Genomic DNA, 16,911 nt, shown 5'->3' with positions numbered 1-16,911 from the left:
TTACCTAGAGAAGTGTACAGCAAGGAGTTTGTAGCACTGATTCAGCTAGAGGTGAGAAGAATAAAAAAGATACTGGAAAATTAGGAAAATCAGAAGAGTATAGTCCTACAAGCCAGATGAAAAAGTGTTGCAGGAAAAAGAATGATCAACAAAGTCCAATAGTGCCTGTTAAGTCAAGTTAGTGGATAGTAAGAACTAATTACTGAATTACACAGAAGAAGTTTCTTGATGCCCAGAAAGGAGCTATTTTGGTATGTAGTCAAACTATAAAAGCCTGACTGGAGCATGTTCAGGACAGAAGAGGAAGAGAAATTGGAGATACAGAGAATTATTTTGAAGAGTTTTTTAAATTTTATTTACTGTAGAGGAAAACAGAGAAGTGAGACAGAAACAGCTTCATGGCCTCCTTAGGATTAAGTTCAAGTAGAACTAACAACAAGGATACAAAAAAAAACCAGGGAATGGGTGCTCTACAAATGACAGTAGCATCAATGAAACAAAACAGGGCAGGAGAAGACATAGGCAAGGGAGTGGAAATCTAGAGGGGAGACAGTGGTACAAGAAGTTCTGGTGCAAGGCAAACCTGGCCAGTCCCTTGCAAACAGGTTTCTACGCTGGAAGGAGTAACCATTCTGAGGAGGATACACCATGAAGCAGTCACTAATTCTAGTTTGCCTGAAAGCACCAAGTTATAAGCCCTTCACTTTGCTATTCTTTCTTGGGATTCACTTCATTCCGGCTTATGTTACAATTAATTTTACACTAAGAGATGCTATAAAAATCACTCTAGAACTAAAAGTAGAAAGGAATATTAGCAATAAAATGTCAGTGATGAGAGACAAGGAGTCCTAGGATAATATCAAATAGGTTCACCAAACAATGTTAAGTAGAAAACATCATCAAGACACTGGAGCAAAGGAAAAAATGCACATAAAGTCTAGGCAGGCACAATGGGCAAAAGGAGTTACAGGACAAAATGAAGGATTCTAATTACACTTGAAAGAAACCACTTAACATGATTTCTATAGGCAAGTAAAAGAAAAAATAGTACAACCAAATTTAACAGTTGGAAAAAGCATGCTGAAAACTTGGCACATTTTTAATGTCTCCAAATATAACAATATACAAGAGAGAAGTGCTAATAGACCAAGTACAGAGCTGTGGGAAGCATAATAACAGAAGAGGTGAAAGATACGAAAGGTAGAAGAATCAAAAAAACGGCACGATAGTAACAAATGGGGTAGTTTCAATAAGGGGTATTAAATAGCACGTAATGAATAACAAAAGGTAAATGTATATACAGAAATAGATACAGATTTTTATGGGGTACAGTACAATATTTCAACATACACAGTGCAAACTGACCAAACCAGGTAACTGGGCTTTCCGTACCCTTATTTTTTATTTGTGTTTGGAGTCTACCAGCTCCTCTCTTCCAGTTCTTCATATATATATATCATATAATACATGATTATGAACTATATTTGCCTTTCTGTGCTATAGAATACTAGAACTTATTTGTGGGGAGCAACTCGGACTAGACTGTTACTGGAATTAAGACTTATTCTATACATCTGCTCTCCCACAATATGGCACTGAGAAGGCAGTAACAACTTCTACGCAGCTGCCTCTCGCCAACTTGAGTGATGACCTGCAGGAGCTGATCCTGCTCCTGATTGGAGGAGAGCAGCGTACTCGGCGTGTGGGTAGCAGAGTTGGGATTGGTGGAAGAGGACTATAAAAGAGGAGAGAGACAACATGCACCAGGAACATCTGAAGGAACACCTGAGCAGCCCCCGAGAGAGCCGGCCGGTGGTGTGCCGCTTCCCCGCGAAAGTGGGGAAAGTGGCAGGGGGAACCGCCCTTCCACGGAGGTGGAAGGGACGGTAGCCAACCCAGGAAGAACCAGCAGCAAACCTGGGGAGGGCCGAGCAGACAAAAGAACAGCGCAGGGTCCTGTGTCGTTCCTCCGCGAAGAGGGGGAGCGACATAATGGTGCCGTGACTCGGATGTGAAGCCTAGGCAGGGTTTAGTGTCGTTCCTCCATGAAGAGGGGGAGCGACATAATGGTGCCGTGACTTGGATAGGAAACCTAGGCAGGGTTTAGTGTCGTTCCTCCACGAAGAGGGGGGGCGACACTTATTAAGTGATTACACTCAACTTCCTTTGATTTCTTGTCCCTTTACCTTAGCCAACTTATAGTTATCACTATTTTAAGGTCAGATTACTTTTTTACTTCCATATATAAGATAGAATATATGGTACTTGTCTTTCTGTGTCTGGCTTATTTCACTTAAAATAATGATCTCCAGTTCCATCCATTTTGCTGCAAATATCAAGATTTCATCAATTTTTATGGCTGAATCATATTCCAATGTGTATATATACCACAATTTCTTTATCTGGTCATCTGGGCATCTGGTCATCTATGGGCATCTAGGTTGATTCCATATCTTGGCTACTGAAAACAGTGCTACAATGAACACAGGAGTGCAGGTACCTCTTTCACATGCTGGTTTCATTCCCTTCAGATATATACCCAAAAGGACAGCTGGGTCATATGGTAGATGTATTATAGTTTTATGAAGAATCTCTATTCTGTTTTCTGTTATGGCTGTACTCATTTGCACCCCACCAACAGTGTACAAAGATTTCCTTTTCTTCATATCACCAACATGTTATTTTTTGTCTGTCTTTCCTATAAAAATTGCAAATGCTATTTTTTGCAGAACTCATTTTTGTCTCCATGCATTTTGCACAAAGAATTCTATTTGTGTAAAAGGTATTTAACATTGTCTGACATTTGACAAACTAATCAGTTAAAAGACAATTCATTTATAACCTCTCCTTTGAATTCTTCCCTGATCTACCTACTAAGACATGAGACAATTACTCACTCCTTCAGTTGAACTGTATCTGTATCTTAGGATCCAATTTTGTCAATGCCCATAAGAATAAATTAAAGATAATTAGTGAAAAGCCAGCACTGTGGGGTAGTGGGTAAAGCCCCACCTTAAGTATTAGCATCCCAAACGAGTCCCAGCTGCTCCACTTCTGATACAGCTCCCTGTTGATGTGCTTGGGAAAGCAGGGGAAGATGGCCCCTGCACCCATGTGGGAGACCCATAAGAAGCTCCAGGCTCTTGGTTTTGGATCGGCTCAGCTCTGGCTGTTGCAGCCATTTGGGGAGTGAACCAGGAGGTGGAATACTTCTGTCTCTTTCTGCTTCTGCCTCTCTATAACTCTGCCTTTCAAATAAATAAATAAATCTTTAAAAGATAATTAATAAATGCATACAAATTCACTAGAAAGAGCATTCCACTTACCTTTCAAAAAAATAAAAATAAAATTTTTAAGAAAAAGTAGATATAGGAGAGAACAGATTTTTAAAGTAAAGTAATGAGCCCATGATATGGGATAAGTCCAGGGAGACAGGATTAAGCCTGTGAGCTAGAGGCCACACCCCCTTGTCCCGACTTGATTTTACCTGTATCCACCCACCTGTCAATCAGACTATGTGAGCACTCCCCTTTGGGAAGTGAATAAGACACTGGAGAGCATTGAGCGCTCCCCACCTCCCCCCATTTTACCAATGTTCCTGCTCTATTGCCCTCTCGATTGCAGTCTCTGGCCTGCTCTCTGGAAAAGGCTGGTATGGAACTCCCCTGTGTACTTTTTTCTGACCCACTCTCCCTTAATAAAGCCCTCATGTTCCTGTGTATTTCTTTAACTCACTAAATAAATCTTAAACCTTACCATGTTACATTTCTCCTTTGAGCCAGTGCTTAGAATTCTTATCTACATAAATGTCAAGAACCCGAAATATTAAATTCTGCCTTAAGTTAACTTAGAACATAAGTAGTAAGCAAAGAGGCCAGTTTGGGTATGTTGCCCATGAGAAGGGTCATCAAAGAAACAATTTCAACTCTTTATGAACTCTGTGAGACACTTAGCCAGGTAAATCACGGATAGAGTGCCAATGTTCTTCCTTAGGACCTCCCTCTTAACTGGTTACGTCTAAAGCATTTCCATCAGTACAATTTCCATGGCATACTATATCTATTCTCATGTCTCCCACAAGACTTCATGTCACAACCATAAGGTAAGGGATATCTCTTGTCACTATTTCTCCAATGCGTAAACAAAAATTAAAATGGATTGATGAATTTTTAAAAAATTATCTGAAAGGCACAGTTACAAGAGAGAGAGGTCCTCCATCTGCTGGTTCACTCCCTAAATGGCCACAAAGGCCAGGGCTGAGCCAGGCTGATGCCAGAAGCCAGGAGCTTCATCTGGGTATCCCAGTGGGTACAGGGGCCCAAGCATTTGGGCCATCCTCTGCTACCTTCCCAGGCATATTAGCAGACAGCTGGATAGGAAGTTGAGTAGCCAGATCTTAAACCAGCACCCATGTGGGATTCCAGGATCACAGGCAGTGGCTTAACCTGCTCGGCCATACTGGCACCCCCGGCTTGATGAAATTTTATAATTCAGTACTAGAGTTAATGTTGTTTTAACTTTTTCCAACTTTACATGTGACTAAAAAAAGCCAGAAACAGTATTTAATTACTGATGTCTTACCTGTGTCTTACATCGTACATCTCGTTCCGAAATTCAGAAACTAGTATTTGTGGTCGAGAGGTCCCTGGCGAATAAAATCTTTTCATCAGTGTCTGAAGTACCCTTTCATCAGCATGATTATGGCAACAATAGGCTTGCAGAAGTCCTTTTAAGCACGATTCAATAGCCAAAGCATGCTCAGGGTCCCGAAGATGAATGCAAGCTCCTAAAAGTAGACAGGACTCATGAATGCTCTTTGACGCATTGATGGAATCATCTTTTTAACAGTTCAAAAATGACTGAAAATATTTTCAAAGTAGCTTAAATGACATTACAGAGTCTACATGAACTGAATGGAAAATCCTCACATAGCCCCTGGACACAGCAGGGAGAAATCTACTAAATCTTGTGAAAAAAAAAAAAAAAATACCCTACTACAATGTAACTCAACAGTGATGTTTCTACATAAGTCTATTCCAGTCTAGCTCTCAATGGTGTTTTGAAAATCAAGTCAAACGATGTACACATTCTTTATTACTTTCTGTAAAATCACTTAATATTGGGATTATAGATTTAAGGATGGGAACAAAGCCTCGTCTACTGAAATGGACTGTGGTATGAAGGTATTTATATTGAAATGAACAGATATTATTACTGCAATACTTAGATGCAACCAAGTACTAATAAAATTTATTGCGATTTAGAACACCATTTCACCAAATGATATACAATTATGCAATTCCCCAAAATATGACCAAAAACATTCTTTAAATTTCATGTATGTATGGGAATAATTAAGTAATCAGATTTTAGAGTTCAAAGAGGATGTTTCCAAATCATGTTTTCCAACCCAAGTAGGAACTCAGAAAGAAGTCATTTTATAAAGGTCATGTAAAATTCAGGTAAGCATTCAAGTGTATCTTGATGTGATTAAATTCTCTGATTTAATCAGTCATGCTCAAATTTGCTTGTTTAAGAAATAAAATAAGAACCAATTCTTTTCTTCTTCTTTTTTAATCTTTCCTCTCCTTGCTTGAGCGTCACATCTTTTCATCCCTGTCAGCTTCTGTGTCAGTTACAGGGAATTTGGTTTTTTTAAAGATTTATTTTATTTATTTGAAAGAGTTACAGAGAGAGGTAGAGACAGATAGAGAGGTCTTCCATCTGCTGGTTCACTCCCCAGATGGCCACAATGGCCAGAGCTGCACTGATCGAAAGCCAGGAGCCAGGAACTTCTTCCGGGTCTCCCACGTGGGTGCAGGGGCCCAAGGACTCGGGCCATCTTCCACTGCTTTCCCAGGCCAGCAGAGAGCTGGATCGGAAGAGGAGCAGCCGGGACTAGAACTGGAGCCCATATGGGATGCTGGCACTTCAGGCCAGGGCTTTAACCCACTGTGCTACAGCGCTGGCCCCAAATTATTCAATTCTATAATTTTCCTTTCCCTAAATTCTCTTTCTTCAGGTTAATTAATGGTAAAAAGAAAAGCCACAAAATTTAAAGTGATTTTACCATTATTTAAAAACTATAAAGTCTACAAGTAAGTATATTATTCTCTTTTCTTCTCTTTTTTAAGAGGCAGAGAGATAGCAAACTTCCATCTGCTCACCCCCAAATGTTTGCAATGGCCACACGGGGCCTAGTCAAAGTTGGGAGCTGGGAACTTAATAAAGGTCTCCCACACCAGTGGCAGGATTCCAATAATTTGAGCCCTCACCATTGCCTCTCAGTGTCTGCACTGGAAGGAAACTGGAGTCAGGAGCAGAAGTCAGGTACTGAAATCATGTACCCGAATATGGCACAAGACCAAGGTCTTAACCACTAGGCTAAATGCCTATCAAAAATGTATAAGTCTCTGGCCTTTACTCTCTTTTTATCTTTTTGAAACTAAATTCAAAAGACCCCTTTCTTCAAATACAATGTTATTATACCTAGTGTTTATGATATCCTTGGTAAGTCATGACAAATACCTAAAGGGCCTACAGGTTTGTAGGTAAAATGTCCTCGTCTATAAGCATCATCTATTGCTTCAAGAAGAGCTGGAACATGAGGGCCAAATCTTTTCAGTCGATCAGTTTTACTATCTTTCAATTCTTTCAGTTGTATCTGATTATAGTTCAGTGTATGCTTCACATCCAATTCTTCTCTCCTAAGAAAAAGGCAGAAAAAGAGATACACGATAAAGTGACACAGAAATATTCAGCTTTTCCCCCCGCTTTTTTTTGACAAGCAGAGTTACAGTGAGAGAGAGAGACAGAGAGTAAGGTCTTCCTTTTCCATTGGTTCACCTCCTAAATGGCCGCCACGGCGGGCGTGCTGCACCGCTCCGAAGCCAGGAGCCAGGTGGTTCCTCCTGGTCTCCCATGCGGGTGCAGGAGCCCAAGCACATGGGCCATCCTCCACTGCCTTCCCGGGCCATAGCAAAGAGCTGGACTGGAAGAGGAGCAACCAGAACAGACTCCGGCGCCCCAACCAGGACTAGAATGCGGGGTGCCAGCACCACAGGCGGAGGATTAGCCAAGTGAGCTGTGGCGCTGGCCTCTAGCTTTTGCCCTTAATACCTGCATACCAACAAATGATCCAGCTGCCCTAAAATCTGAAAGCAGAGTTTTTTAATTTGAAAATAATGGTTACCAAGGTAAAATTTGGCGTGAAGAAAGTGATACAATAGTGATGGCCCAAGACACCTATAAATGTGAGAAAAGTCTTATAAAAGTGATTTTAAAATATCCTTCGTTACACAGAAAAAAAAAAAAAAAACAAAAAAATCCCATTTTCTTTTCATAGAAAGAGAAAAACCATACAATATGTAAGCAACTGAAGAAAATTATGCCAAAATTATAGCAAACTTACTTAATTCTGGCATATTCTTCCTTGTCCTTTTCTATGGCCTGCTGAAACTGTTCAATCTCTTGATTGACGGAATTCTCCTGATCATGTAAGGCCTTTATTCTCTCTTTTAACCAAGATATTTTCTTTTGCCTTTCCAACCGCTCAGGTTCCAAAGACTGATCAGTACTAACAGTAAATAATCCAAAATGAAAAATGTTAAGTGAAAAACCTGACAGTTAAAAGACATGAACCAATATAATACAATTCCATTAGCCATATACAGAAAACACAACACTCCAATGACCTAGCTTACTTTAATACAAAATCAGGTAACTGTGAAAACTGCAAAATAACTATCATACCTTTTTTTTAGTTCTTCAATTCTTTTACAAAGCTGCTCATCGTCTTTCTTTAACGCTTTATATTCATTTAAGGAACGGTTATATAAAACCTAACAAAAAATTAAGACACATTCCAGTAAAATGAAGAAACAAATACAGTATTTTCAAGTCCACTTTTGCCAAATTTTCAAATTGGAGGTTGAAATGTTTATAAATATATATATATTTTAAAGATTATATATTTATTTTAAAGATTTATTTATGTATATGAAAGGAAGAGATAAGAGATAGAAAGGGAGAGGGGGAAGATATCTTTTATCTGCTGGTTCACTCCCCAAACGGCCACAACAGCTGGGGCTGGGCCAGGCAAAAGCCAGGAGGTTGTTCTGGGTTTCCCACATGGGTACGGGGACCCACGGACTTGGGCCATCTTCCATTGCCTTCCCAGGTGCATTAGCAGGAACCTGGATCAGAAGTGGAATAGCTGGGACTTGAATCAGTACTCATAGGGACACCGGCACTGCAGGCGGAGGCTTAACCTTCTACACTACTGCACCGGACCCTTTATATATATATGTGTGTATACACACACACACACACACACACACACACACACATATGTATACATACATATTTACATTTATATATATATAAAGTGCATGAATGACCACTTGAAACCACTGCATTTTTTAAAGTGTTGAAAGCAGATCAGATTTCAACCCAGATACAAATCCTCTACTTTTAAAAGTAGGTAAACAGTTCTAGTATTTGCTACAGAGTTTTTAATAGTCCAGGTTAAATAACTTCTCTCACCTCAGCTTCATTATAGGCCCTTTTTTTAGCAGTGACATCTGCTTTCAATGCCATACATTCTGGTGCTCGTGCATTTGTCTCTTGACTAATCTTTTCTAGTTTATCTTGAATATCCTTGTATTTGTTTTCTGCTTCATTAAGTCTGACCTTTAAGAAAATAATATTATTGGGGTACATTTTCTTTTTCTTCCATAAAGAGAAAACCTCGAAAATAATTATTTATAGTTCACATCCCAATGAATTTAATTTTGCTCAAAATATTAGGTAAGCAAACATATAAAATACCAAAATATGCTTTAATTTTAACACACATCTAGTTACCCAACAAATGTGCTATCCTCTGGCAATATAGATACAATAATAACTGTCTTCAAGCAACACAATTAAAGGAAGATAAACACAATGTAGCCGAGAAAGACAAATTAATGACACAGTTTGCATGTAAATACTATTTAAGTAACATAAAACAAACTATAGGTCTTCCAGAAAAATCCAAGAATGCCTTCAAGGAAGAGGTAGTACCTGAGCTGAGACTTGAAAGATTAATCTAAGCGTATAGGACATAAGTTGGGGAAGAGTGTTAAAGATACAGAGAACATGTAAGAACAATATTCATAATTTAGGAATGAAAATTTTGTATGAGCTTGAATTGAGAGGATGATGGTAGGAGATAAGATGAAGGACAGGTGAGTCATGCACTCCATAATGAATGATCAGTTTACAATTTAATTCTCTCAACAGAGAGACTACAAAGGACAAAATTTGCATGTTATATCACTCTGGAAGTACTTGGAAGGGAGGGTGGGTGAAGGGAAAAATGAAAGGAAAACAGTTCAGGAATAAGTTAATATTGTAGAACAAAAATAGGGACAAAAATGGGACACTGACAATAGGAATGGGTTGATAGAGACAGACATGCAAAATATTTAGATCAGGTTGGTAAATACTTCCCATAGACAGCCAAACAGAGTATACTTCAAGCTTTGTGGGCCATACAGTCCCTGTCACAGCTGTTCAATTCTGCCATTGTAATAGAAAAGAACTCTGTGACAATGTGCAGAATAAATTTTTTTTAAGTAAAAATTTAAGGTGGATCCAAGTGTTATACAAATTCAACATTTATACACGATATCAATATTCATTCATACTTTCATCTTTAAATTATGTTAACACAAATTTAAAGTCTGCTTTAGATGATATTTCTTCAGAAACCAATCCAATACTCATTCTAAAAGCAATAATTAAACACATACAAGGGGCACTCCAAAAAGTTCATGGAAAACGTACATAATGAAAAACCACACATAGCTTTTGTGCCAAAATAAACTTACCTTTTACTTCTATTTTCGATGAACCTTTTGGAAGTACATTCAACCTATGGGAAAGGCTTCACATAAGACATGGTGGGAAATGGTGTGGATGCCAGTGGTAATGAGCTGCCTATCAGTAAGTGGCTGGGCTGCTGGGACACAGAGGTGGCATCTACAGTAATGGAGAAGAACAGGTAGCAGTGTCTCCCAGGCCTACTGCTGCCACCAAGAAACAATCCAAATGTAAATTCTGGCACATGAAGACTATATGGGAGTAACTGATCATGTCTGCATTGTAGAATCTGGAATCAGGATTCAAAGTGAAACGCAAAAAGTTCAAGCTGAGACAGTACATACTCTTACTGCCTTGACAGTTTTAAAGAGTTCTGGGCTGGGTTTTGATGCATTATGTCTCAGTGCAACTCATTATGTTGGAAGTTAAAAAGAATTTCATGAGAAATTAATTTCAAATTCTGGGGAAGAAGGCAGAGTGAATCCTTGAAGGGATCAGTTTTTTACAATGATTTTTAAAGAGGATGATGACAGAGGGGAAAAAAGTATTAGAAGGAGGGAAATCATATAAGGGACAAACCCATTTTTTGATTGCTACTGATCTACTGAACTGCAGTGGAGGTCAATTTGAGAGGAAAAATGTGACCGTGAACATTAAGGGGGCCGGCGCTGTGGTGTGGCAGGTAAAACCACTGCCTGCAGTGCTGGCATCCCATATGGGCACCATTTGGAGTTCCGGTTGCTCCTTTTCCATTCAAGCTACCTGCTAATCTGCCTGGAAGACAGTGGAATATGGCCCAAATGCTTGGGCCTCTGCACCCATGTAGCACACCCGGAGGAAGGTCCAGACTCCTTGCCATTGAGGCCATTTGGGGAGTGAACCAGCAGATGAAAGACCTCTCTCTGTGCCTCTAACTCTGCCTTTCAAATAAATAAATAAATCTTTTAAAAAAAATTAAAGAAGACAGGAGAATTCTCTGTGATACTGAGATTTTCTATAGTCCCACTGTGGAGAAAATGCTAGTATGTGGGCTGGTTTTCTTTAATTCTTGAGGTAAGATAGTCTTGAATGCAATGCTTGCTGTTGTTGATAGGTGATCGCAAATGTGCGTTGTGCTCTCTTTGGAATTGTTTCAATCTCATCTAATGCTCACAGTGGATCAAATATAGATTTTGATAGCAAAGCAACTGTAGTCATGAACTCATGTGAAAGAAGTCATTATTGACTTTATCCTCTTTAGAGTTACACTGTCATAGCTGGACATAAAAGATGGGGGGGTCTGTAAAAATATTTCTTAGGAATGTATTGCTTAGTTCCAAAAAATGGTTATATTGAGTTCTCTATCACTTACTGAAATAGTTGTAGACTGAGAGGTATATTCTGTATAAATCAGCCAGATGTATGTATATCTTTATTGTGTTAGTCATTAGGCTGAAGAAAACAAACTTTAAAATGATTTTTTTAAAGAAAATATTTTAATTCATTTTTTGGATACTGTTTTCATTTAGAAAAACATTGTGCTAGTACTGAATATAAACTGGAGTCTTTTGCTAAGCACCAGCAATAATCATATCTTAAGGTTAAATCCCAGAAAAAAAATTGCAATAAAGTATATGTGTATAATATATATATATAAAGTATGTGTATATAAAATTATATACATAAATAAATAAATAAAGACATGGTGAGGCAAATACAAATGTCAGAATGTCCATGCTCTCCAAAAATCTGCTGCTTAACAAACCCAGGATGTCCAAATGCTTAAGGTAAGGAAACAAATACCTAAAGACAATCAGAAATCACCTTTGCTTCCTTTTTGAAAAAGAAATGAGCATCTGTTACTGGATCATAACAGATACTAATTTTAGACTGTGAAATGTTTAGGGGGAAAAATATTTAAGGCTTTTCCCCGTGAAAAGTTGAGAAATGAGGCTGAGAAAAATATTTGGTGATAATTTCCAATATTCTCTCAGAAATGAAACTTTGAGATAAGTGATGGAAAGGGCTAAACTTTCCACTTACTGCTTGAAGAGAGAGTAAGAAATTCAGTCCAGAAATCACTGACTGTAATCTTCACCTTTTCTATTTTCTTTATATACTCATCATCTTTGATGGACTGATGTCATAACCCTCCAAAGAAAAAAAGACCTATCTGCTTTTCTTGGAGGGAGACAGGAAAAAAACGGGCTGGGGAAGATTACATCTTAAACCACAACCAAGCCTGGGGGTCAGAAATTCTTAGGACAAAAGAGAACACAATACTAAGAGTTGAATAGTTCACAGACAGAGAGTACACCAGGAGTACATTTCTATAAACAAAGAAAAGGCAGGAGTTCTAACAACATGAAGAGCTCTACAGTAGTAGCTGCACAACTTTGTGAATATACTAAAACCCACTGAACTGTAAACTTTAAATGAGCAAACTGTATGGCATATGAATTGTACCTCAAAAAAGAAGCATACAAATGGTGGATCAGCTAAGTGGTAAAGGTCTACATGGAAATCCCCCAAAAGGATACTGCCATTACTGACCACGCAACCACTGTTTACCTCTAGGTCTCTGGAAAATTTTCATGCTGTTCAGAGACGTTTCTACCTGGGTTCTTAGATCTCAGGTTGAAATGAACCTTACAGACCAAACGACTTATTTTACACATGTTCCACTTGTGTGAGATTCTCTAACAGGAAATCTTGGTTCTGGGTCCTATACTAGTTTTCTTAATGTTCCATAAGCAATCTCAGGGCATTGTTTTTAGTTCTGAATTCCCATACTTCCTGATACTTAGACATAATGTTATTCTAACTGAGTGTTATCCTAGCATCACTTCATTCTTAATGGGCTTCTGTGTTTCAACTTCTTAATAAAACCAAAAGTAAAAGCTTCCCATTCTAGTATCTCTCATCAGTAACAAAAACCCATTGTCTACATCATGAAAAATCTACAGCCTTAGCCCAAGACAGATTTGTCACAGTCAAACACAGGACTTGTTTTTTTCAAGTGAATTGCTTGCAACAACAGTCCTCATTAAAAGCTCAGGTGTGCTTCACATGAGTAATAAATTCAAATACAAATAAACATAAAGATTGCAACTGTCACTTTTGTAGGTCACAACTAGTCTAATATCTGCCACTTCAAATGAACCTACTAAATTTCTATTTAAAAAACTGTAATTACCTGCTGTTCTTCCATTTTCCTATCAAGTCTAGCAGCACGATCTTCTCCAATTTTGATATTATCTCTGATAGCATTCAATTGTTTTTCAATTTCATTGACCTAAAAAGAAATCATATAGCAAATCACTGGTAAGACTGTCACCTTAGACATTGTGTATATTGTTAACATGTGAACAAGCAATTAAAGTGAAATTACCACTGCCCAAGCCATCTCATGTTTCAAGTACTCCAAATTAGTCTTCATTGTACTTAAACCAGCAATACTTTGAAAACGTTCTTCTTTTTCCAAACACTGGCGCTTTAGTTCAGTAAGTCGCTTTAAAAAAGAAAAAATACAGAATATATTACTTAAAAGGCATTTTGCAAATGTATTTCTTTCGAAAACAATGCCTGAACAGGCACTCCATAAAGGTTTATTAGGAAATGGCATCTTTAAAGTGGCTCTTTGGTACTTTTACTAGGTGCAATAATTGTTTCCTTTTACTAGGTAATTTTGTTAATTACCTAGTAAATGACAAAAATGGCCCAACAGTCTTCATATGATAAAAAACATGAATTAAAGATTTAAAACCACAAGCATAGATACAACTCACTTCCCCATTTTCTCTCTTTATTCTGTACTTGATTGGTCTGTTCTTTCAAAATATAACCAATATTCATTCCAAAGATAAATGAAGTATCAGAAAGAATCTATTTCCAAAATCAAAGTTGTATTATCCCTCGCTCTGGCTTAAGAAATTTAGAACCCATCAGACAGAAACTCCTTCCCTTCAACTTATCCTTCAAATCTTTTTTTTTTTTTTTAAAGATTTTTTTGTTTATTTGAAAGGCAGAGTTACAGAGCGGCAGGCAAAGAGGAAGAGAGAGAGCAGTCCTCCATCCACTGGTTCACTCCCCAAACGGCTGCAACAGCTGGAGCTGGGCCTGTCGGAAGCCAGGAACCTGGAGTTTCTTCTGGGTCTCCCATGCGGATAGAGGCCCAAGCACTTGGACCATCTGCTTTCCCAGGCTACAGGAAGAAAGCTGGATGGAATGTGGAATAGCCAGAACTCGAACTGGTGTCCATATGCAGGTGGCGGCTTTACCTGCTACACCATGGCGCCAGCCCCATCCTTCAACTCTAAAATCACCTCTCTTCCCTTTGCTCCAAAAGAAAAGATGCCCTTTATTTCCATCTCCATGCCCTACACTTAAATCTACTGACTTTCCATTCCATCTCTTCACCTTGCTTCTACTTTCACCCTCTACACTGACTCCTTTCCATTATCACACTTTACTCCCTTATTTTGCTGATTTACGAACAAAAATACCACTACCCATTCCTTGGCACCATCTCCTGCTCTAAACTTCTCCCTTTCCATCCAAGCTACATGAAAATTATCTCTCTCTGGGGCGTGCACTGTGGCCCAGTGGGTTAACACCCTCGCCTGAAGCATTGGCATCCCATATGGGCACCAGTTCGAGACCTGACTGCTCCACTTCCAATCCAGCTCTCTGCTATGGCCTGGGATAACAGTGGAAGATGGCCCAAGTGCTTGGGCCTCTGCACCCATGTAGGAGGCCCAGAGGAAGCTCCTGGCTCCTGATAGGCGCAGCTCCGGCCACTGCAGCCAACTGGGGAGTGAACCATCAGGTGGAAGACCTCTCTTTCTCTGCCTCTCTCTCCTCTCTCTGTGTAACTCTGCCTTTCAAATAAATAAATAAATCATAAAAAATTGGAAATTATCTCTCTTCCATTTCTTCACATTTTCAGCCTTACAAATCTAGCTTCTGTTTTCACCACTACTGAAATCCATCTTGCCAAAGACATCTATATTGGTTGAACTCTATGATTAACACACACTTATTCTTAGGTGTTTAAATTTTAACTGAAAAATGATCCCTGTTAAATATAAGAGTGGGAATAAGAGAGGGAGGAGATGTACAATTTGGGATATGCTCAATCAGACTTGCCCCAAATGGTGGAGTTAGAATCATGCCAGGGGATCCCAATACAATCCCATCAAGGTGGCATGTACCAATGCCATATCACTAGTCCAAGTGATCAATTTCAGTTCACAATTGATCACACTGATAGGTCTAAGAGTCAAAGGGATCACACAAACAAGTCTAGTGTCTGCTAACACTAGCTGATAGAATCAAAAAGGGAGAGAACAATCCATCATGGGAAGCGGGATACACAGTAAACTCATAGAATAGCAGACATCTATGAAGATTTTATTATAAATACTGTGAGTTTTCTTTTTCTTTTTTTTTTTTTGGTGGTTTGATCACACAGCACATCTCAGTCAGTCACGACTACTTCCTTCTCAAATTCTCTCTCCCTTTAACTTCTATCTCTCAGGAACATGCTTTCTTTCTTGGCCTGAGCCCACTCTTTTCTCCCATGCAGTCATCCACGTTATGCCTGGAGCTTACATACTAATAATATATTGATGGCACCTACATTTTTACTGAGGCCAGACTTCTCTATTCTTGTCTCACATATGCAACTTCCTACTTGACATTTCCTTTGGATGTAGAAATTCCACTTTCCTTTTAATGAAGTGCTCAAAATGGAATTCATCCTTCTTTAAAAAAAGAAAAAAATTGACTCCTTTCCCTAGCTTCCTATCTCAATAAATTTATTGGATTGCTAGGAAAATTAGTGGTGAAATCATTTAGTCACTCATAAAACAACTGCCCAATCCTTTCAAAACTCTTATTCCCCTTGCTACTGCCAACACCCTTACTTCAGCCACCTTGGTATCTTTGGACAATCATATCTTCTTTACTGATTTTGCTATATCTGTTCTTATAGGACTCTTTTAAACAATTTAGTAACCTACTGAAAATGCACATCTATTCAAGTCATTCACTTTCACATCTTCTACTGCCCTTAAGTTGTGTAAGATCCTTCACAATCTGGTTTTTTATCTTTCATTCTGGTGTTCTTTACTCTAGCCCACCCAGAATTTTTTAAAATATTTTAAAAAGCACTTAACAGTCCTTTGACCTTGAGACTCCCACCATGCTAATACTTGGAACATCCTCTTTCTCATCAGCCTTTGCCTGGTAATATTCATCCTTCAGTATCATCTTAGACATCACTTCCATAATAACCCCCTCCTATCACTGCTCTCCCCAATGCCCACGCTCTTTCAAGCACTTTTACACAAAAGCTTGTCTATATGCCTTTAATGGTGCTCAACATAATCTAATTATTTACCATCTATTTTCTACTAGATACTTAGTCTATTGCCCCATGAATCCCAATATGTATTCGCCACTCTCCGCTCATGGTCAAGGTACAATACACGTAGGCATACTGTAGAAACTTAATATTTGTTGACTAACATCTAATTTCTAACCATCACATACTTTTTCCAAAAAACGAAGAGTTCATTTTGAAAATGTAGGATATTTAATGAACTAGAAAAAAATATTAAATGCACATTATGCATCAGCAATTCTGAAATATATAAAAAGGAAGTATACTACAAACTTCATAGCCAAAACATCGTGAATTGTTGAGGACAAATTATACCATGAAGAAAGTGATATTTAACCCCAAGAAGTCCAAAGCAAACACATTTCTTCCAAGTCCTAATATTATTTTTTAAAATAAAAAAAAGCAACACTTTTTTTTATACTTATTGGAATATGCAAACATTTCCTTTCCTCAATAATAACAGTGTTACTCCAATCAAGTGTGCCAGAATAATTCTGTGGTTATAGTAGTTCTTTCCACACTATCACCTAACCCAAGTCTGAATGGATAATGTGGGGAATAAAATATATTCACTCTTGATTTTTAAACTTTCCTTTAATGAACTATACAACTACAGACCTAACAAAATATACACTTCTCAAAAACTTATAAAGTAAAAA

At 38.4% G+C, this 16,911-nt stretch overlaps 1 protein-coding gene across 7 annotated transcripts in view; it reads right to left on the bottom strand.

Moving 5' to 3' along the window:
* The window catches only part of SMC6 (structural maintenance of chromosomes 6), a 99,869-nt gene that overhangs the window by 43,943 nt on the left and 39,015 nt on the right, over positions 1–16,911 (bottom strand). For all 7 annotated transcript variants that reach the window (XM_051840235.2, XM_051840197.2, XM_070069745.1 and 4 more), the window contains 7 exons: positions 13,238–13,357; positions 13,043–13,141; positions 8,545–8,691; positions 7,753–7,841; positions 7,412–7,576; positions 6,529–6,707; positions 4,582–4,786 (listed from right to left, as the gene is read on the bottom strand). In XM_051840235.2, coding sequence (XP_051696195.1) covers positions 4,582–4,786; positions 6,529–6,707; positions 7,412–7,576; positions 7,753–7,841; positions 8,545–8,691; positions 13,043–13,141; positions 13,238–13,357 — 1,004 coding nt within the window. The remainder of the gene's footprint in view (positions 1–4,581; positions 4,787–6,528; positions 6,708–7,411; positions 7,577–7,752; positions 7,842–8,544; positions 8,692–13,042; positions 13,142–13,237; positions 13,358–16,911) is intronic.

Source organism: Oryctolagus cuniculus, chromosome 2 (genome assembly GCF_964237555.1).
Source record: "Oryctolagus cuniculus chromosome 2, mOryCun1.1, whole genome shotgun sequence".
NCBI lineage: Eukaryota > Metazoa > Chordata > Mammalia > Lagomorpha > Leporidae > Oryctolagus > Oryctolagus cuniculus.
This window is presented reverse-complemented; position numbering and strand designations above follow the sequence as displayed.